The sequence below is a fragment of the Hypanus sabinus genome, chromosome 6, assembly GCF_030144855.1.
Source record: "Hypanus sabinus isolate sHypSab1 chromosome 6, sHypSab1.hap1, whole genome shotgun sequence".
NCBI classification, from domain to species: domain Eukaryota; kingdom Metazoa; phylum Chordata; class Chondrichthyes; order Myliobatiformes; family Dasyatidae; genus Hypanus; species Hypanus sabinus.
The window spans coordinates 177,552,112-177,576,057 of NC_082711.1; the positions used below are offsets into that span (position 1 = coordinate 177,552,112).

Below are 23,946 nucleotides of genomic sequence, written 5' to 3' on the forward strand. Positions count from 1 at the left end.
CTGCACAGCTCATCCTGAGAAACATGATATTCCAAAACATGACACAATGAGCTATCAGTAAATAGCCTCGAGCCTGAATGTTATTACAGTCAGGCCCTGCTGGAGCACATTTTCCACCCTTGAACATTATTCATATAAAAAATTACAGACTTGTGATCTCCTACTGTTTTGTTAAGTTAAGCAAAAGCATTAGTAAGCTTTAATTATGCCTATTGACAGACTTAGGTTGCAAAGACTTCTTTTTCTTTTAGAAATCAATTTTTTTGGGATGGTGGGGTTATTTACCTGAGCGACCCCTGTGACAGTTAGTGCTACCCCCTCTGCGGTCTCTACATCCTCACACTTGGGCTGAAGCGTCATAATCTCAAGGGAAATCCTGTGAAAAACGTAAAACACTCGCAAATTCCAGGTCACATGACAGGCCTCAAGCCTCACTTCTCTTTTCTTGCAATCCCATTTTCTTCTTTAAATCCCAATCTGTACAGCGTAAACCCCCAAGCTGTACAAAATAACTGATAAAGTAAAAACCATTAGATTGGTCCAAAGAGGCTGTCCTGAGATCTTCACAGTGTAGTCAATCAGTTATAGCTCCTGGAGTTGCTAAGTCAACTGTGTTATTCAGTGAACTTTTATAAAGAATCAGCCATTACATTGAACAACATGGGTCATTATTCAGGACGGGCAATAATTCTTGACGCCCAGTCAATCCCTATAATTTAGCGCAGGAGGCTGCAACTTCCCTGCAGAACAGAATTATGTTTGTTGTCCAAGTGAATAAATGTTATAATCAGTAGACCTAATGAATGTTGGTGAAATTCCAACTGTCCATTAGAAAATTGCAAGTTGTAATCAATAGTTTGTTCAGAAGGGGCAGGAGGCAGTCTTGGCCTTCAGATGTGTGCACTCAACGCACACTCACTATTAAATCTGTACTTTTAATCCACCTCTTTCTTGCCCATTGCCTCTTGGCTGGGTTTAATCCGCTTCCTTTGTGCGATACCTACAGTGCTACAGGCCATGCCACTTGGATAAAGCAGTGAAGGTGCCGCAGCAGAGCTCAACATTCAGTTGCTGCTGGGGGGGGGGGGGGGGAGCACAGGAAGGGGAAGGAGGGTGGATGAGGATTCAGAGGGGAAAGAAAACAAGTCAAGAAAATAGAGCATGATTAAGAACCAGTTACCTGTGCAACCCCTGTAACATATACAGGGACCCCCTCAATGGTTTCTATATCCTCACACTGACAGACGACAGTCATGATCTCCAGAGGTAGTCTACGCAGCATGGGACGTTGGTGGGGAGCAGGGAGCGGGAGGGGAGGAGGTGGTACAGCATACATTCAGTCAAAGCAATTGTCAGATCAAACCACAAGAAATCCAACTCCCAGAGACAGTAAGAAAATCAATTCATAGTTTTTCAACAGGTGTTCAAAGTGATTTAACCCTCGATGAACTGTAACAGCACTTTAACATTGCCCTACAGGAAGTGAGGTTTGCCTTCTGCTGCCCAGATCTGCTATTAAATCCATTGAAGCTCCACATAGGGATCAATATCCTGTAATGTGAGGAATTAAGTATACCGGACTTCCGTATGCATGATTTATACACTCTTGTTTGGCCAATTCCAAATACTTAAGCAGGCGTTTTATAAAATCAGTATTAAACCACCATGCATAACCATGTCATGGCTGCAAAGTGCTTCTATTCCCAAAAGGTTATTTGCTTTGAAATAAAGTGCTGTTTGCATGCTGGCAAAACACCAAATTCTATGCAAGAGTTGGATGGCGTGTCTGCTTTCCTGGAAACCTGGAGTGAAGACAAGAAAACCCTCAATCTCAGAACCTCTGGCCTACCCCAAGGACAGCGATGCTGGACAACCTTGGCCTCGGTTTCCGGGAGTCCTGTAAACTGTGCATAAAGTAAAACAACAAAGCAGCTGGCTTCACTCGGAGAAACGACGCTGGCAAGAAATAAAAACTGTGCAGATAACACACAATGATTCAGCGGAGTGGTGAGAAGCCACATACGTCCTAGAAAAGAAATATGGCTGAGAATTTGTGCACTCGCCGCCCATCCTGCCAAGTTATCCTCTGCAGTTTTTGTTGAGGGTATTTTTATTTTATTACTCACATCACGGATATGGATGTAACAAACAAAATATGGCATTTATTAACCATCCCTAATTGCTCCCAAACTGCAGAGGCATACAAGCAACATCTACATTAATAACACTGGAGTGACATGCAGGCCTGCTAGGAGTTTCTGATTTCCTCTCCGAAAGGATTTTTGGGGACAAGACAACTATATTTGGCCAAACCCTCAACCTTTACTTTATTTATCACATGTACATCAAAACATAGTGAAATGCATTGTGTGTGTTAATGACCAACAGACCCAAGGATGTGCCGGGGGTAGCCCACAAATGTCACCACACATTCTGGCGACAACATAACGTGCCCACAATGTGAGGCAGAACAACACAGAACACGACAAACAGCAAATCAAGCCCCTTTCTTCCTTCACATCCACACAGACAATCCTCCAATTCCAGAACACGTCTCTTCGTGGCATTCCGAATGACACCCAGATTAGTCGATGAACCTACCCATTCATCTGCCCAAGAATGCCATTTAAATGCTGTAGCTGCACTCACCTCGACATCTGTCACCGCATACACCCACCATCTTCTGTGGGAAAAGTTACTCCTTCAGTCTCCTTTCAATTTTTCCCCTCACCTTAAACCTATGCCCCCTACTTTTAGAGTCTGCTGCTCTAGGGAGGACGCCGCAACTATCTACCTTACCTTGGGAGTGACATGGTAACACTGTGCCAGTGATCACGATTCAATTACCACCACCACTGTCTGTAATGAGCTTGGACATTCTCCCCGTCTTCTGGCTCCAATAACATACAGGTAAGGGCTGGTAAGTGTGGGCATGGTATGTTGCCACTGGAAGTATGGCAACACTTGAAGGCTGAGCCCAGCACGTCCTCCGACTATGTTGGTCGCTAATGCAAATGATGCATTTCACTATATGTTTTGATATACATGTGACAAATAAAGATAGAAGATTATAAAACTAATTATTTTAAACTTAATGATTTTATTAACCTTTATAATATCATCTCTCGGCCTCCTTTGCTTCAGGGAAAACAGCCCCTGCCAGTCCAGTCTGTCTCCATTACTGTAATTTATCCCAGTAAAGAGCCCATTTCATCTGTAGCAGGCACAGAGCCAGAGTGAGATGACTACAAACCACCAGCAAATCTGAACCTCAATAATGAATGAACAATGGCAGAAAGTGGAGAACCTGCACATTTCAATTAGAAACATCAGAAGCAAGGATGTAAGGCTGAGAATTTATAAGGCATTGGTAGTCAATAGTTCCATTTAATATCAGAGAGTGTAAACAATATACAAACTGAAATTCTTACTCTCAACAGACATCCTTGAAACAGAAAGGAAAAAACCCAAAGAATGAAAGACAGAAAAAAGATGCAAGAACCCCAAAACCTCCTCCCCCCACGGACATCTGGAGTATTGTGAGCACTTTGGGCTCCTTATCTAAGAAAAAATGTGCTAGTACTGGAGAGAGTCGAGGAGGTTCACAAGAAATATCTTGAGCATAAAAGGGCAATGTATGAAGAGCATTTGATGGCTCTGGGCCTGTAGTCAATGGAGATTAGAAAAATGGCGAAGTGGGGAGGAAGGAATCTCATTGAACCCTGTTGAATATTAACAGGCCGAGACAGAGTAGATGTGGAGAGTATATTTCCAGTTGAAGGAGTATCAGAGGACACAGCCTCAGAATAGAAGGATGTGCTTTCAGAACAGAGACGAGGAGGAATGTCTTTAGCCAGAGGATGGTGAATCTGTGGAATTCATTGCTACAGGCAGCTGAGGAGGCCAAAACATTGGGAAAATTTAAAGCGGAGGTTAGTTAGGGTTTCAAAGGTTACTAGTAGAAGGTAGGAGAATGGAGTTGAGAGGGTTGATAAATCAACCATGATGAAATGGTGGAGTAAACTCTATGAGCCTAATTCTGCTCCTATGTCTCTGGTCTTATTTCACCTCGAATAATGGAGACTCGCAGCAGGCAGCATCATTTTATGGTCTTTATGAAAGATCAAGAGGAAGGGATCTCATGCAACTACAGAAAACGCAGAATAGTCTAACTCACTCCCTGACTTTGACCGTTTTGGGGTCATACAATCAGGGGTTTTCACTTCAGTTAGCGTCGTGGAGTCTTTACCGACATTTAGCTCAACTGCACAATTAAGAGCACTAAGCCAAGGATAATTCCAGATGCAGTGACTAATCCGTTTATTTTTGTCCACACTGTTCTTCACTACTTAACATTTGGCAATTATGGATGATTAGATTTAAGTTTAGCAGAGAAATTGCATTCAGTGAGAGAGATGCTCCTCTTAATTTAATGATTGAAGAGACTGAAATTCAGTTGAAAAGTGATCACTGCATAAATCACCATGTTTCCAAGCTTTATTCAGCTATCTCGTATCATTACCGTTTTCACGGTATAATTTTCAGGTGATTGGAGGGAAGTATGGGGGGTGGGGAAGGGAAATGTCAGATATGGGTTTCTTTTATACACAGAGTGAGTGGAGAGGATTTATTTATTTAGTGATACAGCATGGAGTAGGCCCTTCCAGTCCTTCAAGCGATGTTGCCCCAGCGACCCCTGAAAAACCCAATTAATTCTAACCTAATTATGGGACATTGAATAATGGGGGAGTCCAGGACCAGAGGGCACAGCATCAGAATACAAGGACACCCCTTTAGAACAGAGATGAGGAGGAATTTCTTTAGCCAGAGGGTGGTGAATCTACGGAATTCATTGCCACAGACTGTTGTTGTGGAGACAGGTCACTGGTATATTTAAAGCAGAGGTTGATAGGTTCTTGATTAATAGGGGTATTGTAGGTTACAGGAAGAAGGCAGGAGAATGGGGTTAAGAGGGATAATAAGTCAGCCACGACGGAATGGTGGAGCAGACTCAATGGGCCAATTGGCCTAATTCTCCTCCTACATCTTATAGTATGGAGTGCGTGAAACGAGGCAGAATCATTAGTGGTATTTAAGAGAAACTCCTAGACAAGTACATGGATGTAAGAAAAATGAAAGACTATGTGGGAGTTAGATTGTTAGAAGGGTTAGATTGTTCTGGGGGTAGGTTAGAGTCTTCACATTGTGAGCCAGACAGCCAGTTCTGTTCTATATTCTTGCATAAATTATCTGTCCAGTTTTCACTGGAATGTAATCCATATTAGCTCAAGTGAATTGCATGTTATTATGGATGTGGTGGGCCAAATAGATTGTTTCCATGCTTTATAACTCTGTTCATATCTACTGATTTAAAATGTCACATACAATATTAAAGTGGTGACAATGGCCAGATGACTGCACAGTTGGAAAATGACATGCACTGAATCAATAACTGATAAAGCGAACCTAATTTGGAAACCAAGTCAGAACAGAACTATTAGTCAGCAACAGATGTCCCTAAGCTAGCCCAATGCGCAGCCTTTAGGGAGTTTGCACATTCTCCCCCGTGACTGCATGGGTTTTCTCCGGGTGCTCCAGTTTCCTCCCACATTCCAAAGACCTTGGTTAGGCTTTGCAAGTTGTGGGCATGTTGTGTTGGTGCCCCCAGCACATCCTCACTGATTTGATTTGATGCAAATGATGCATTTCACTGTACAGATTGATGCACCTGTGCAAGTAAAACTAATCTCTAATATAATTTAATTAATAATGAAAACTATTTAAGAACATTTCTTCAAAAAACTACAGGCTGATAATAGGTGTCCATAAACATCTTTATGCCTTCTGAATGCTGGCACCAGGAACAAATCCATTCACGAGTTTATTTTATTTATTTATTGAGATACAGTGTGGGACATGTCCTTCAAGCTGTGCCACTCAGCAACCCCCAGTTTAGCCCTAGGCTAATCACGGGATAGACCCTTCAGCCCCTTTGAGCCAAGCTGTGCCACTCAGCAACCCCCAGTTTAGCACAAGGACAAATTACAATGACCAATTAACCTACCAACTGGTGCGACTGAGAGAGGAAACCCACACGGTCATGGAGAGAACGTACAAACTTCCTACAGACAGCAACAGGAATTGAACCCAGGTTGCTGGTACTATAAAGCAATGTGCTAACCACTACATTATGCTAAAACAGACAGTGGTACCAAAGTCAAGTGCCAAGAGGTTAGGAGCGAGAAAGCTGTGTAGCTTCTTAATACAAGAATGTGTAAATCAGATGATTCACTGGACCAGGGAATTCTGATGGACAAGTCCTTCTCCCGTACAGTTTTGAACCCACTGGGAGCTTTTAGATACATCTGTCCAGTTGGCTTTTTAAAAAATCTAATTCATTTCCTTCCTGCTAAATGTACAGAACTCCTGGAAAGTGGCTGAGATATATTGGCCCTCGGTACGGTGTATCTCAGCAGCATGGTAGCATAGCAACTAATGCAACATTTTACAACACCAGCTATACAATAGGGGCTCAAATCCCACCACTGTCTGCAAGATGTCTGTACATTCTCCCACGAATACCTGGGTGTCCCGTGGGTGCTTCAGCTTTCTCCCATTTTCCAAAGATGTATGGTTAGGGATAAAGAACATAGAAATCTACAGCACATTGCAGGCCCTTCGGCCCGCAACATTGTGCCGACCATGTAACCTATTCTAGGAACTGCCTATTGCATAACCCTCTATTTTTCTAAGCTCCATGTACCTACCTAAGAGTCTCTTAAAAGACCCTACTGTATCCACTTCCACCACTGCTGTCGGCAGTGCATTCCATGCACCCACCACTCTCTGTGTTACTCCTGATATCCCCTCGGTACCTATTTCCAAGCATCTTAAAACTATGTCCCCCTCACGTTAGCCTTTTCAGCCCTGGGAAAAAGCCTCTGGCTATCCACACGATCAAATCCCTCATCGTCTTATACACCTCTATCAGGTCACCTCTTATCCTCCGTTGCTCCAAGGAGAAAAGGCCAAGTACACCCAACCTATTCTCATTAGGTATGCCCTCCAATTCAGGCAACATCCTTGTAAAAAATCTCTTCTGCATTCTGTCTATAGTATCCACATCTTTCCTATACTGAGGTGCTTCAAGTGGGGTCTGACCAGGCCTGTAACATTACCTCACAGCTCCTGAACTCAATCCCATGGTTGAATGCTAACATACCATACACCCTCTTAACAACATTGTCAACCTGCGCAGCAGCTTTGAGTGTCCTATGGACACGGACCCCAAGATCTCTCAAATCCTCCGCACTGCCAAAAGTCTTACCATTAATATCACATTCTGTCTTCAAATTTGATCTACCAAAATGAACCACTTCACACTTATCTGGGTTGAAGTCCATCTGCCACTTCTCAGCCCAATTCTGCAACCTATCGATATCTTGCAGTAACCTCTGACAACACTCCAAACCATCCACAACACCCCCAACCTTTGTGTCATCAGCAAACTTACTAACCCACCCTTCTTCTTTATCCAGGTCATTTATAAAAATCACAAAGAGGAGGGGTCCCAGAACAGATCCCTGCGGAACATCACTGGTCACCGACCTCCATACAGAATACAGACCATCTACAACCACCTTCTGCCTTCTGTTGGCAAGCCAACTCTGGATTCACAAAGCAAGGTCTGCTTGGATCCCAAGCTTCCTTACTTTCTGAAGGAGCCTTGCATGTGGAACCTTATCAATGCCTTATTGAAATCCATATACACTAGATTCACTGCTCTACCTTCATCAGTATATTTTGTTACATCCTCAAAGAATTCATTAGGCTGATAAGGCACGACATCTGTCTGAATTATAAAAATTTGAACTTTCAAACTCACTTCACTAAAGCACCTTTTAAAAAAAAGGTTTGCAAACCATGGCTAACTAACAAGCAAGAGCAGTACTTCGATTCTCTGTGTAGTTTTTCTGCATTACCTTACTTTCTCTTTTCTATTTATGATTTATAATTTTATTATATTTACTATCAATTTGTACTCCAGGGAGCGCAAAGCGCAGAATCAAATATCGCTGTGATGATTGTACGCTCTAGTATCAATTGTTTGAAGACAATAAAGTAAACACTTGCTTCCACAGGAGAGTAGAAGCAAAATTTTGGGTGAATAGATGGACACCCACACACCACCACACAGTGATAATTTGCACATATTGTTAACAATAAAGGAAAACATCTTCCAAATCCTAAAATTGAAATTTTAAAATGATTATATGAAATGTAGGACTACAGCTTAAGCAGAGGGATTTTAGGAGAATAAATGCCATCATTGTCCAGATCCTGTAAACAAAGCTTGTTAAAGTTCAAAATGAAGCTTTCAAACACCAGAACAGAGATAAAAGATTAGTGTTAGTTGTCATATGTACACTGAAACATGTAGTGAAATGCATCGTTTGTGCCGACGATCAACACAGTCCAAGGATGTACTAAGGGCAGACCACAAGTGTCACCATGCTTCCAACACCAAAATAGCAAGCTCACAACTCCAACTCTAACTCTAAGCCTTTGAAATGTGGGAGGAAACCTGAGCACCTGGAGGAAACCCATGTGGTCATGGTGAGAACTTACAGACTCCTTATTGACAGTGACAGAATTGAATGCTGATTCTCACAGCACTGTTGCGATAAAACTTGGCAATAACAGTGATGCTATCGTGCTGCCCCAGCACTAAATCAACACAAAAATACCGCAGCCTAGTTTTGTTGAAAGGAATATCAGAGGAATAGCAGAAATACATTTCTCATTGTATTAAAGACTGACGGCCCACTTACTTAAGAAAAATTCACATGCTGAATAGCTGATATAAGACCCTGTCAGATGCTCCGTGTTCCAGCAGTCTTAATTCTGTTCATTATTACAGAAATACCAAATATCTTATGATGTGAATCTGGGATAATTTTCTTAATGGTAATTAACGCAGCAACTAGACCTAAAGAGTCACATCATTAAGCACATCAGTGGTTATGTGATTTGTCTGTTCATTATGTGCCGTGTCACATGATGCAGGTGATCATGGTCGTTCTTTGCCCATGATTGTTCTCGGCAAATTTTTCTACAGAAGTGGTTTGCCATGGCCTCCTTCTGGTTATGCGACTACACAGTTCCCGATTTTGAATAGAATGGGATATAATTGGAAAAGCAGATCTCCATGATGTATCACTAACACTAAACTGGTGATGAGAAAGTACTTGCAGTGTGGAGGTTTAAAACTGTGACTGTTTGCAGCAAAGATAATGCACTCAAAATAACTTTGTTAATACATCCAGGTATTTATGTATTTATGCACTTTTTATTCCATATCCATACTTTAATCTCTAATCTTATTTTATATAATTCTCTATTCTGTATAATTGTTGAATTTTTTTTTTGCATGTTGCGCCCTGACCAGCACACCACAGCGAATTCCTAATTCCTAAATGTATATGGTGATTCAAGCTGATCCTTGATAAGGGCAAAACTCTGCTCCGGATTTGAGGACTACAATGAAATTGATATGTTTCAAGTCAGGATATTTTCATGACTGTCATGAAAAGCATCCTTTTACAGACCTAACTGCAAACCCTGCCCTGCTGGAACAGCATCACCAGTTGTTCCAAAATCAGAAGAAATGCTCTTTAAAGAATGCTGCATGAACTCTCCCCTACTCGGAACAAAGGCATTCTCTGGCACCAGCATTTACACATTTTACTATAATGGCCATGGCCAGCACTGGGGGATGCTTGCCAGGATATCCAGTTGTGGGCTCATTTACAAGCCTCTTGACTGTCTCTGTTGGGAAGTGACATCCCGGCTGCCAGGACCTGGACTAGACGTTTGATACAGCTAGCACAGCCCAGAGAGGAGAGATTCCAACATAACTGGTAGTAGGTAAGTGCAGGGAAAGGATTAAAGACAAGATTTATAGAAAGATAAACAAGAGATTTAGCAGGGAGGGGAACGAGTACGAGCTGGCAGGAGATGGGTGAGGCCAGGTGGGGGGGGGGGAAGAGAGGGGATGAAGTAAGCTGGGAGGGGTAAGTAGAAAGGGTAAAGGGCTGAAGACGGCAGAATCTGATTGGTGAGGAGCGTGGAAGAAAGGGAAAGAGGAAGGGAACCAGAGGAAGCTGATGGGCAGGCGAGGAGACGAGAAGGGGTGAGAGAGGAACCAGAATGGAGAACGGGAAAAGAGATTGGGGACGAAGTCATCAGGAAGTTGTAGAAATTGATGTTCACACCATCAGCACACAGGTGGAATATGAGGTGTTGCTCCTCCAACCTGAGTGTGGTGTGACTTGCTAAATTATGAGAGGCATAGATAATGAGAATGATCAGTCTTTTCTCCAGGTTAGGGCAGTCTAAAAGTAGAATAAGCAACACATTCAAAATGTGGAGGAACTCAGCATCGATGGAAAATAGTAAACAGACGACATTGAGTTGAGACTCTTCTTCAGGACATAGAATGTGGAGGAGGAGGAGGGAGAAGACGGGAAAGAGACTAGCTGGAAGGTGATAGGTGAAGCCAAGTGGGGGGAAAGATCAAGGGCTGGAAAAGAAAAGACCTGATAGGAGAGGAGAGTGGACAACAGGAGAAGGGGACCCAGGGGAAGAAACAGGTAGGTGAAAAGAAGTATAGGTCACAGTGGGGATTAGAGGAAGGGGGCTTGTACACTGGAAGGAGAAATCGATATTCATCCCATCAAGTTGGAGAGTATCCAGATGGAATATAAGGAGTTGCTCCTCTTATATTCCTGTCTGTGTACTTTCCAAATAGAAAGTAGAATATATAGATTTAAGTTGAGAAGGGGAAAGATTTAAAAAAAGACCCAACAGGTAACTTTTCCTCACAAAGGGTGCTGGGTATATGGAACACGTGGCCAGAGGAAAGATTAAAGATTAGCTTTATATGTACATTGAAACCTACAGTGAAATGCATCAATTACCAACACTGTCCGAGGTTTCAGCAAGTGTCCCCAAGAACCAACATAGCATGCCCACAACCCACTAACCCTAACCGTCTTTGGAATGTGGGAGGAAACAGGGAACCTGGAAAATCAACACAGTCACAGAAAAAGTGTAGAAACCTCTTGCAGACAGGCAGCAATTGAACCCCGATTGGTGATCACTGGCTCTGTAAAGCACAGCGCTAACCGCTATACTAATTGCAGGAGGAGGTACAATTAATATCTGAAATGCATTTAGACAAGTTAATGGACAGAAAAGGTTGAAGGTTATGGGTCAAGTGCAGGCAAATGAACCAGCTTGGACAGAGATCTTGGTCAGCATGGATATGATTGGCCAAAAGACCCTCTTTCTACTCTACAACTCGGACCACATAACCTGTCCGGATACTGACAGTGAGAAAATTGCAATGGCTGTCTATGCCTAATTATGGTCACAGGCCAAACTAGTGCCTTATAAATGACCAGACTTAAATTATTGTAAGCACAAAGTACACTGCAGATGCTGTAGTCAAATCAACACGTACATCAAACTGGAGGAACTCAGCAGGTTGGGCAGCATCCGTGGAAATGAGCAGTCAATGTTTCGGGCTGAGACCCTTCGTCTGCACCGAAGAGGGAGGGGGCAGGGGCCCTATAAAGAAGGTGGGGGGGAAGGTGGGAAGGAGAAGGCTGGTGGGTGTCAGGTTAAAAACCAGTAAGGGGAAAGATCAAAGGGTGGGGGAGGGGAAGCAGGGAGGGGATAGGCAGGAAAGGTGAAGGAGGAATGTGAAGTGAAAGCACTGTGTAGTAGAAGGCAGAATCATCAGAGTTGTGATAGGCAGCTGGAGGAGGAGGCGGAGTGAAACTGGGATGGGTGAAGGGAGAGGGAGAGAATTACCGGAAGATGGAGAATTCGATGTTCATACCAAGGGGCTGGAGACTACCCAGACAGTATATGAGGTGTTGCTCCTCCAACCTGAGTTTGGCCTCATCATGGCAGTAGAATATCATGCCTCCTCTGAGGCCAAACTCAGGCTGGAGGAGCAACACCTCATATACCATCTGGGTAGTCTCCAGCCCTTGGTATGAACATCGAATTGTCCAACTTCCAGTAATTCTCTCCCTCTCCCTTCACCCATCCCAATTTCACTCTGCCTCCTCCTCCAGCTGCCTATCACCTCTCTCATGATTCTACCTTCTTCTATTACACAGTGCTTTCCCCTTACATTCCTTCTTCATCTTTCCTGCCTATCCCCTCCCTGCTTCCCCTCCCCACCCCTTGATCTTCCCTCTGATTGGTTTTTAACCTGACACCCATCAGCCTTCTCCTTCCCACCCTCCCCCCACCTTCTTTATAGGGCCCCTGCCCCTCCCTCTTCAGTCCTGATGAAGGGTCTCGGCCCAAAATGTTGACTGCTCATTTCCACAGATGCTGCCCGACCTACTGAGTTCCTCCAGCTTGTATGTGTTGACTTAAATTATTTTGTAGTTTCTGACAACTCTGTCAATGCACTCTGGAGACAAACGAACAGCTTTGCTCGGGGCATAGCAAGGCTAGCACAGCAAGGAGAGAATCCATTTAGTGTCTGCACTATCTACTTTGCAGATTTAAGAAATAAGACAAGTAACCAGGAAGAGAACTAAACTTCAGTGTTGTTTCTTACAAGAAACATTCCCGTGCAGTGCAACACACCATTAAACTGATCAGATTTTTACAATGAAAATACATCAGTTTTGCAAACTATTGATGAAATTTTTCTCTTAAAGAAGAACGTAAAATTTATGGAACTTATACAGCAAAACGATAAAAGCCAATTGAAGAAAGCTGGATCCCACTCATTAGAGACTTGGGATTAAGTTTGATTAGTGCGATGAAAAAACAATAAGCTGTTCCTGCTCATTCTCAACATATTGCAAAAGCAGACTTTTCCCTGATGTAAATCCATCGAGGACTGCGCCTATTAAGAGGACAGAGCGCTCACTTTCAAGGTTTACATTGTAATAAAACCAGGAAGCATTCCCCTTTTGGGGAACATACTCCGGGAATTAAGCAAGGTCTTCAGCAAATAATGGGGGGAAAAAAATCAAGGGCAAGTGGTAATTTATTATCGAAGTACATATATGTCACCACATACAACCCTGAGGTTCAATTTTCTGTGAGCATACTCAATAAATCTGTAAGAGTAATAACCATAATCGAATCGATGAAAGACCAAGATGGGCATTCAACCAGTGTGCAAAAGACAACAAATTGTGCAAGTATAAAAAATATTGTTACATACTCCATGGGTATCTTGCAACTGTCTCATGACCATGATGTAATTGAATATCTGGTCAGCATTTGTAATGGTCTTGTTATGGTGGGGTGCTGCAATTTCCCGCCAGTGTGAGATCACATGATGTAATTTTCCCGCCAGTTGGAGGTCACATGATGACCTGTTCTCAACAGGTATAAAACTGGAAAGCCTGCTGTGACGCAGGAGTTTTTGTGTTGAGATGTCGGTTAAATCGTCAGTTACTCCGTTATGCTGCGCATTCATCTCATAATGCAGTTTTGCTTTAAAGTAGAGTTTTACTTTCTATCTTAAGTCTCAAAGGTTATTGCCGGCAGTTTCACCAAACACTGCTAGTTTTGGTTTTCTACCTTTGCAATTCAGTCAGAGAGTGAAGCATGTACCAAAGTATGGGAACCTGAAGGATCAAGTAAAGTTGGTGTTGTCAGCGGTTTAATACAGGATTGACCTTACTGGATCTTCGTTCAGGAAACAGTAACCTGCATCCGAGATAACCGTTGCATGTAAGAGCAGAAAGGGTTATTCACCAAGGAAAAGGTCAGTTCCTTTAAGCAGTTTTTTATTTCCTTCATCGTGAGTCTTTTGGACAAGGCATATTTTGGCCAGAATCAGCAGTAACGTCACATCATTGAGGAATTTGTTACTTCAGGGAAGTCTCTCCTAATTGACTGTATAAATCATTTGGACTTTCACATTTACCACTTTAAGAACTGTTCGAGTTGCCGTATAGCAGTTAACTTCTGATTAAGTTAGTTGTTTGTTTACTTCCATTTTTGTTGAACAGAGTTAAATAAATGTTTATTTGTTTATAAAAAAACCTATCTCAATTCTATATTCATTGTTGCTGGAGATGTACTGTAACAATACACAATAATAAATAAATAAGCTATAACTATTGAGAATATTATATGTAAAGTTCTTGAAAGAGAGTCCATATGTTGTGGGAACATTTCAATGATGGGCAAGTGAAGTAGAGTGAAGTTATCCCCACTGGTTCAAGAGCCTGATGGTTCAGGGGTAGTAATTGTTCTTGAACCTGGTGATGTGAGCCCTGAGGCTCCTGTACCTTTTCCTGATGGCAGCAGTGAGAGAAGAGTGTGCCCTGAGTAGTGGGTTGTCCATGAGAAGTGGGTTTCCTGTAACAGCATTTCATGTAGGGGAGGTTTTACCCGTAATAGACTGGCCATATCCAGTATTTGAAGGAGTTTCCATTCAAGGGCATTGGTGTTTCCATACCAGGCTGTAATGCAGCCAGTCAAGATATTTCATTGCTTGTCCTTAAGAGTTGACTCTGAGAGAGGCCATCAAGCAAACCCAATGGGTTTTCCTGGTGTTGCCCATTATCAAACAAGAACTATATGAAACTTTGTGAACAGAAGCTCAAATGATCTTAAGCTCAAAGAAGGCCTGTGAAGCCAGTCACAATTGATAACAACATCAGGGAAATTTGTCCAAATAAGGTGAATAACGAAGTCATCTGACCTTGTCTGTTAATCCACTTGAATTCAATAGATTAACAAATGAACCTTGCCCAAACAACCAATGAATTCACTTCTCTTTGAACAAATAATGCCACCCTAACACAAATTCATAATCGAAAACTTAAACAACAATTCTATTGCTGCCAAGAGAGACCAAAGTTGTTCTGGCCTCTATAGAAAACAAAAGACAAAGCTTATAAGAAATAAAAAAAAAGCTTTTTAGAACTAAATAAAAAAAGCTTTTTGGAACATCCAGTGAAATCAGTCATTGCACGGTGAACATCACATTCATGCCTGTGGCTAGTTCTCAGCTTTTGACCACATGATGAACTTTTAAAGATGATTTGTAATGTACTGCACAAGTAGAAATCTGAAAATTACAAGTGCACTTGGTAAACAAGGAATTAATAAAACAAAGAATCAATCTCTGGACAACTCACAAAAGGAAATGAAGTACAGATTTCATATCCCCCGTGCAGAGGAATGGAATTGTAGAATTTGGAGCGGTTTTAGAACACGAGCAGCACAATGCCATAATAATCATTCCAGAGATGCTTCCAAATTGGTTTTCCAGCAGGTGGCCAGACGCAATTGCTTTTAGCATCTGAGAAAAATTCTTGACATGCTCAATTTGCATCATGTATACCTTTATCGCCTCTGCTATTGAAATCTCTTCAGATGAATTCTGTAATTATGAGGAAGTAGTTGAGGCAGGTAAATTAACAGCACTTAAAAGACACCTGGATAGGTACATGGATAGGAAAGGCTTTTAAGGGATGCGGGGCAAAATAAGAAAACAGGACTAGCATGGACCAGCTGAGCTGAAGGACCCATTTTGGTGATGTATGGCTCTCATATGAGGCAGCTGCGTGAAATACTGTTCTTCTTGGTTTAGATGGAAGCTCTAATTTCAAATTGCTGAGCTGAGTAAGTTCTATACATTTCAGTGTTGGCTCATAAACTGAAATAATTTCAATTACCTGTGCCCATGGACTGTTTCCAGAGTGCTCTGGATCAATGAAAAACTAATTGAAGGCAGGCAGAATAACGGATCTTCCTCAGACTGGGAGGGAGTGCCCCAATAACTGGTACTTGAACCTCAATTATTTACTACCTACATTAATGACTCTGAAGACAAGGCATAGGAGTAAAATAAGGCTATTCAACCCATCAAATCTGCTCCACAATTCCATCATGGTGGATTTATTATCCCTCTCATTCCTATTCTCCTGCCTTCTCCCCGTAGCCACTGACACCCTGACTAATGAAAAACATTTCAATTTCCGCTTTAAATATACTCAATTACTGGGCCTTCACATCCATCTGTAGCAATGTGTTCCACTATAGGAGATTCAGTTGCTGAAGAAACAAACAAGAGAGAGTCAATGTAGGGTCTGCCACTTATCACATTATATATTAGTGACGTAGATGACAGAATTGATGGCTTTGTGGCCAAGTTTGCAGATGATACAAAGACAGTTGGGACACAGGTAATGTTGAGAAAGCAGGGAGTCTGCAAAAGGACTAAGACAGATTACAAGAATGGGTAAAAAGTGGCAGATGGAACATATGTACATAGGGATGTACATGGTCATGCACTTTGGTAGAAGGAATAAAGATGTAGATTACTTTCTAAACAGGAATCAAATTCAGAAATTGGAGGTGCAAACTGATTTGGGAGTACTAGAGTAGAATGAGAGGTATGGATGGCTATAGTTTGGGTGCAAATAGATAGGACGTGGCAGAAAACCAGATTGGCATGGATGAAAGGGCCAAAGGACCTGTTTCTGTGCTGTAGTGCTCTATGACTTATTTAAGAAAATTTATATTAACATTGCAGACAACCTAGAAAAGATTCACTCAGCTAATTCCTGGGATTAAAGGTTTGACCTATCATAAATAGCTAATAAAGACGGATGATTTTTTTTGAGTTTGAAGAATTGAGAGAGGATTTTAATGAAACCTTTAAAACCCTATAGGAACATGACAAGATAAATGATGAAACATGCTTACTAGTGGCAGAGTCTCTGACAAAGAGAGACAATTATGAAGGCAGTTATTTAAAATTAGGTAGATAATAAGAGTTCCTTCTCACAGTTGTTAGTGAACCTCTAGAATTTTCTATTTTAGAAGGTTAAATGGGTGTTAGGGTGGAGATACATCTCTACCAAAGGTGTAAGACGTTCCTTCTCTTCATTAACCTGCAGGCCACCCTTGGGCAAAGTGTACTCCTACTTAGCCAAACCCCCGATCCGGGTCACATGAAGCTATGGAAGCAGGTGGTGGAGTCCTGGTTATGCGACCACTGATGCCAGGCAGGCAAACTCTGAAGAGTATTGACACTGGCTAGAGTTATCAGTCTTGTAAAGACACTGTCCAGAAGGCGGCAATGGCAAACAACTTCTGTAAAATTATTTGCCAAGAACAATCACAGTCATGGAGAAGAAAATAAGAACAGCAGTGTGAAGGGGGTCTTCCCCCCAGGCAATCAGATTAGTCGACCAAGTCATACGACACGGCACATAATGATGACGACAAGGTTATAAAGATTAGCTCATTAGATATATTTGAGAAGAAGTGGTTAACTTTCTAAAAGATCAAGGAATTGAAAGCTATGATATTGAAAAGGAATTGAGGGCTGGGGAAAATCAACTGTGATCATTATTGAATGGCAAGACTGGCTTGATGGTCCACACGACCTACTCCAGCATGTACGATAGAAGCCAAAAAGTGTGAAAACTGGCCCATTTAGTCTGGTCCAACCATCAACAGCTCCTTTTATACTGATCTGAAACTATTGCCCCCTCACCACCACTACTGAGTGGGAGAGTCTCTAACCAGGGAAGATAACTGAAGAGACGGGGACAGTCATTTAAAACCAAGGTTTGTGGGAATTTCTTCTGGCAGAGGAGGCAGCAACTTTACTACCTGTGCTGCCCCTAACTTCTTGCTTTTGTGAAAGGCAATTGATTTGAAAAGTGTTCCTCTTTCCACAGAAGCTGTCCCATTTGCAGAATGTTTGCAGCATTTTGTTTATTATTTCCAACATCCACAAAATCTTCTGCCTGTTCCAGAGAGTATACAGAGTTGTACTTCAAGAGAGAAGGGGCAAACTGGGGAGGGGTGGTGGAGAAAAGAATGCAGAAGATATAAAGGTATGAGAGGAAAGTGCTCTAAATGAAGCTATAAAAAGAACCCTGCACCAAGAACACTGTGTTGTCTCTCCATCTCAATTAAGGAAACCAACTAAATCAAAACCAGAACCAGTAGCACCCTGTTAAATTTTAAATTCAGTATAAACAGGATATGATAAATAGAATCGACTGCCAGTACTGCAGTTCAAATAAATTGCTGGAGGCTCCTTCAAATTTCCATTTCTTTGACTGACTACAAGGGGCATTTTCAAATAAAAATTAACAGATTTCCAGTAAAAAGAAGTTCACTTCTTAAATCAAAAACACCTGGCTGTCAGTAAATGGTGCTGAGGTGAAAGGCATCATTACAAACAGCACCGGAGGTGGGACCATGGGTTGTCGCCAAATGGACAGTAAAAATGATGAGACGAGAGAAAGAGGAAAAACAGAAAATGAATAAAAAATTTTAAAAATCTATTGCTGCAGTGAGCAATTTTTCTTGATCTCTTAGTGACTCAGGGCAGAAGATAACTTGTCTCACTGTCGCAAGTGATGGAAGACACTACACATTCCCTGGCTCCACACACAGATCATCTCTTTGGCTCCTAAGAGGACCTGCTCTTTCCCTGGCTACCCCTCGTTTCTGACAAATATATATAATGCTTTGGGGTGCAAGCTTGCTGATGACACCACTGTTGTAGCTTGTATCAAAGGTCGTGATGAATCAGCATACAGGAGGGAGAATGAAGATTTGGTTGAGTGGTCTAATAACAACCACCTCTCACTCAATGTCAATAAGACTTCAGGAGAGGGAAACCAGAGGACCCTGAGCTAGTACTCATCAGAGAATCAGGGATGGAGAGGGTCAGCAACTTTAAATTCTGGGTGTCCCTATCTCAGAGGACCTGTCCTGGACCCATCATATAAATATAATTGCAAAGAAAGCACAACAGCACCTCTATTTCCTCAGGAGTCTGTGAAGATTTGGTGTGTCATCAAAATCCTTGGCAAATGTGTGGTAGAAAGTGTGCTGATTGGCTGCATTATGGCCTGGTATGGGAACACCAATGCCTCTGAATGGAAAATCCTTCAAAAGGTAGTTGATTCGATCCAGTACATCACGGGTAAAACTCTCCCAATCACTGAACACATCTGCATGAAACGCTCCCTTAGAAAAACAGAATCCACCATCAAAGATCCTCACCACCCAGGCCATGTTCTTTTCTCACTGCTGCCATCAGGTAGAGGGTACAAGAGCCTCAGGACTTGCACCACCAAGTTCAAAACAGTTACTATCCCTCAACCAACAGGCTCTAGAATAAATGGGGATAACTTCACTCATTTAAGGACTCTTTTATCCTATTTCATACTTGTCATTTATTGCCATTTATATTATTTGCACCGTTTATTATCCATTTATCCTGTGTACAGTTACTGTTCTATCGATTTGCCAAGTAATCTTGGAGAAAAATAATCTTGGGGTTGCATATGGTGACATATATGTACTTTGACAATAAATATTATTTTGAATTTTGTGTGTGCGTGTCACATTTTTGTTTTCATTTCTCCGCAGACCCTCTTCCTAAGCATCCGTTCCCAAGTTCATCTCAGAAACCCCACCTACCTTCCTATGTTTACCAACCTCTCCATTCACATACATACCCCTTCCACCTTGAAGCCTCCCAACTCTCCAACAATGAGACCCTGGCCCATTCCCAGGGCAAGGCCAACAAGCTGACCACCACCCACTACTATCCTCAGTTGCAAGAGCTGCACCTGCCAGGGTCCCCTGTTTGAAGGATTCTCTCAAAGGTTTTCCTGGGAAACAGCTCAATGGAGTATGGAGCTTCTGCTTTTTAATGCTGCATTTTGAGATTTGATTGAAAATTGTTTCAGCTTGGGCATCTTGAACTGAGCCTAGATACCAGGAAGTCGGTATGCTGGAATTTCGAGAGTGTAAGGGAGCAGAAATGAGTGCAGTTTCTATTATTAAGGAGAAGGTGTCTTGGACCAGATGGACTATACTCCAGGGTACTGAAAGAGGTAGCTGAAGAGATAGTGGAGGCATTTGTAATGATCTTACAAGAAACACTAGATTCTGGAAGAATGGAAAATTGTAAATGTCACTCTTCAAGGACATTACAGGGAAGATACTAATATTGGCTGATTGGTAGGAGGCAAAGAGTGGGTAGAAAGGGAGTCTTTTCTAATTGGTTGCTGGTGAATAATGGTGTTCATGGGGAGGAGGGTCAGTGGTGGGAACACTTCTCTTTATGTTGCAAGTCAATGATTTGGATGACAGAATTGATGGTTTTGTGGCCAAGTTGCAGACAGTATGAAGATAGTTGGGGGGACAGATAGTTTTGAGGAAGCAGAGAGGCTACGGAAGGACTTAGATTAGGAGAACGGACAGAGAAGTGGCAGATGGAATACAGAGTCGGAAAGTGTATGGTTATGCACTTTGGTCAAAGGAATAAAAGGATAGACTATTTTCTAAATGGGGAGAAAATTCAAAAATCCGAAATGCATAGGGTCTAGGAGTCCTCCTGCAGGATTCCCTGAAGGTTAATTTGCAGGTCAAGTCAGTGGTAAAGGCAGCAAATGCAATGTTAGCATTCATTTCAAGGGGACTAGAATATAAAAGCAGGGATGAAGCTCTGTAAGACATTGGTGAGGCATAACTTGGAGTATTGTGAGCTGCTTTGGGCTCCTTTTCTAAGAAAGCACATACTAACATTGGAGAAGATTCAAAGGAGGTTCACGAGAATGATTCTGGGAATGAAAGCCTTATCGTATGAAGAGCAAGTGATGGCTCTGGGCCTTTAATCACTGAAATTTCAAAGAATGAGAGGGGATCTCATTGAAACCTTTTGAATGTTGAAAATTAATAACCGAGCAATTAGAAAGGCTCACCATATTAAAAATTATTTTAAAATATTTAAATACAGAAATGTTTTGTTGCAATTAGACAGGAGCCTGGTGAAAATGAACCCTGGAATTGTGTACCCAGCTCTGAACTCAACACCTTAAGTATATATACTAGTAATAGAGATCATTTGCTGTCCAGGCTCATCAGACTGATTTCTGGGACTGCGTGTCTGGTGCTCAGAGGAATGCAGCCAATTGGACTATGCTCCTTGTTCACAATCAGCAACCTCATCACAAGACATACAAGCAGAATTAGGCCAATTGACCCATCAAGTCTGCTCCGCCATTCCATCATGACTGATTTATTTTCCCTCTCAACCCTATTCCCCTGCCTTCTTCTCATAACCTTTGACAACCTTATTAAGCAAGAATCTATCAACCTTTGCTTTAAGCATTGAGTCATAGAGCACGACAGCATAAAAGCATGCCCTTCGGTCCATCCAGTCCATGTCAAACCATTATTCTGTCCATTCCCGTCGACTCACAGCTGGATCCCAGGCCGCATACCTCTAACATACAACACATACCTACCCAAACTACTTCTAAATGTTGCAATCAAACCCACATCCACCACTCCTGCTGGCAGCTCATTCCATAACTGCACCATCTGAGTGAAGAGCTCCCCCCTCAGTTTCCCCTTAAATATTTCACCTTTCATCCTTAATCCATGCCCTCTACTTCTAGTCTCACCCTACATGCAGCACAAGGTTATCAGAACATACAAAACCCTCAACAGGCTTGGGCAGATGCAATGATGTTGCCTCGTCTGTCTGGGCAGTCAGGAGCCAGAGGTAAGGCTGAAAACTCAGGGCAGGCCATTTGCAACTGAGGCAAAAAAATTCCTTTACCCTAATACTGGCAAAATATTTACGATTCCCTAACCAGGTGAGCTTCGAATGCTCAGTTTTTGATCATATTTAAGAGTTGGATATTGCGGGCATCAAAGGATATGGGATTAATCAAGATGAAATGAAGGTATGGCCACAGATCAGCCACAGCAGATGGTGGAACAGGCACAAGAGTCTAAGTGGTGTAAACTATTTATATTTCTTGCATTATGCTTAGAATTTTCACAGTACTCTACTCCAATAACGGAATGGATAATTGAATCCATAATCTCTTATGTGCAGACAAGCAGTCTTAGGCACTTAGGCAAGTTAATACAAGGGAATGGCACAAAATCACAGCACTGCTACAGATATTACAATCTCCTTTCAGTCTCTTCACATACTATCTGACTCATTTCTGCTTCTACCCTAATCCGTATATTGCTTAATCACTGCCTCACTTTGGACGATTGCAGATTATCTGCCTGTGCTGAGTTCCTCAATTTAACCACTTGAAATGAAAGAATACTTCCTCAGTTCCTAACTGAGTCCCTGTACAGAACACCCTAAAAGTTAACTTGCAGGTTGAATCGGTGGTGAGGAAGGCAAATGCCATGTTAGCATTCATTTCAAGAGGTCTAGAATACAAGAGCAAGGATGTGATGCTGAGGCTTTATAAAGACACTGATGAGGCCTCACCTTGAGTATTGTGAACAGTTTTGGGCCCCTCATCTTAGAAAAGATGTGCTGGTATTGGAGAGAGGTTAGAATAGGTTCACAAGGATGATTCCAGGAATGAAAGGGTTATCATACAAGGAATGTTTGATGGCTCTGGGTCTGTACTCGCTGGAATTCAAAAGGATGAGGGGGGATCTCATTGAAACCTTTCAAATGTTGAAAGACCTAGACAATGTAGATATGGAAAGGATATTTCCCATGGTGGGAGAGTCTAGGACAAGAGGACACAGCCTCAGGATAGCAGAGCACCCTTTCAAAACAGAAATATAGAGATATTTCTTTAGCCAAGGTGTGGTGAATTTGTTACCACAGGCAGTTGTTGAGGCCAGGTCGATGGGTGTACTTAAGGCACAGATTGATTGGTTCTTGGTTGGACATGGCATCAAAGGTTATGGGAAGAAGGCTGGGAACTGGGGTTGAGGAGGAGGGGGAGAAAAAGGATCAGCCATGACTGAATGCAGAGCAGACTAGATGGGCCAGATGGACTAATTCTGCTCCTATTTCATATAATCTTGTGTAGTCCTGCACAATTTTTAAATACATTTATGGAAGAATTGACTATGCGCTTGTCTTGTTTTTGGGTGGAACTTCATCATGCAAAGACAGAAGAGAGCTTGCACACAATGAGATTTATTTATCTTTCCCGATTCATCTCTACAAGCTGCAGCAATGAGTAGACCTCAAATGCAGAGGACATCAGAAATCCGTTCACTAAAGCATACAATGGCAATAATAGAATTAGAGCAGGAAGTTTCATTTTGTTTGTTCACATCATTTGCAGTGAACTTAAATGTTCAGGAATATATAGGACTGGGAAATGGATTTCTATGAAGTGCCATTCTAGTGCAGAAAATTCAGAACAATACCCTTTGTAAGCAACTGGGAAACAGTTCAGTGTGTGACTATCAATAATAAACAGCAAAAATGTAAAGAGCATGTTCTTGCAAAGAACAAAACAACTTTGCACTATCATTTCAAAAACATTATTTCCAAAATGCTTACACAGACATAGTCTCTCTCTTAAATAAAATTAAAATCATCATGTGCCATGTTGTATGGATGTAGGTGATCATGGTCTTTCCATGGCCATGACTGATCTTGGTAAATTTATCTACAGTAGCTTGCCATTACCTTCTTCTGAACAGTGTCTTTACAAGACAGGTGACCCTAGCAATTATCAATACTTTTCAGAGATTGTCTCCTTGGCATCAATGGTCACATAACCCGAACTTGTGATATATACTAGCTACTCATACAACCATCCACTACCCGATCCCATGGCTTTATTTGACACTGATGAGGGGCCTAAGTAGGTGTTACACATTGCCCAAGGCTGACCTGCAGGCTAACAGAGAGAAGGAGTGCCTTAACAACTCCATTGGTAGAGATGTATCTCCAACCAGCCACCAATTTTCCATCAATACATAACTGACTAAAAACAAACTTGTGAATGAAAGACTTTGGATCCACATTTCTCTCTCAGTTATGTTTAAAATTCAGTAATAGGATAGGTTTACACTTGCAGGCTGCTCTCAGCACATACTTAAGTTGGCAGTTGGCAGTTA

General features: G+C 42.0%; 1 protein-coding gene across 3 annotated transcripts in view; it reads right to left on the reverse strand.

Annotated features, from left to right (window-relative positions):
* LOC132396144 (flotillin-2-like) overlaps window positions 1-23,946 on the reverse strand; it is a 134,948-nt gene that overhangs the window by 56,075 nt on the left and 54,927 nt on the right. The window contains exon 3 of one of the 3 annotated variants that reach the window (XM_059973662.1): window positions 286-376. The exons of 1 other annotated variant lie outside the window; for it this stretch is intronic. In XM_059973662.1, the coding sequence (XP_059829645.1) occupies window positions 286-376 (91 nt within the window). Of the gene's footprint in view, window positions 1-285; window positions 377-1,180; window positions 1,272-23,946 lie in introns of all 3 variants that reach the window. One more of the 3 variants, XM_059973663.1, reaches the window with a different exon arrangement.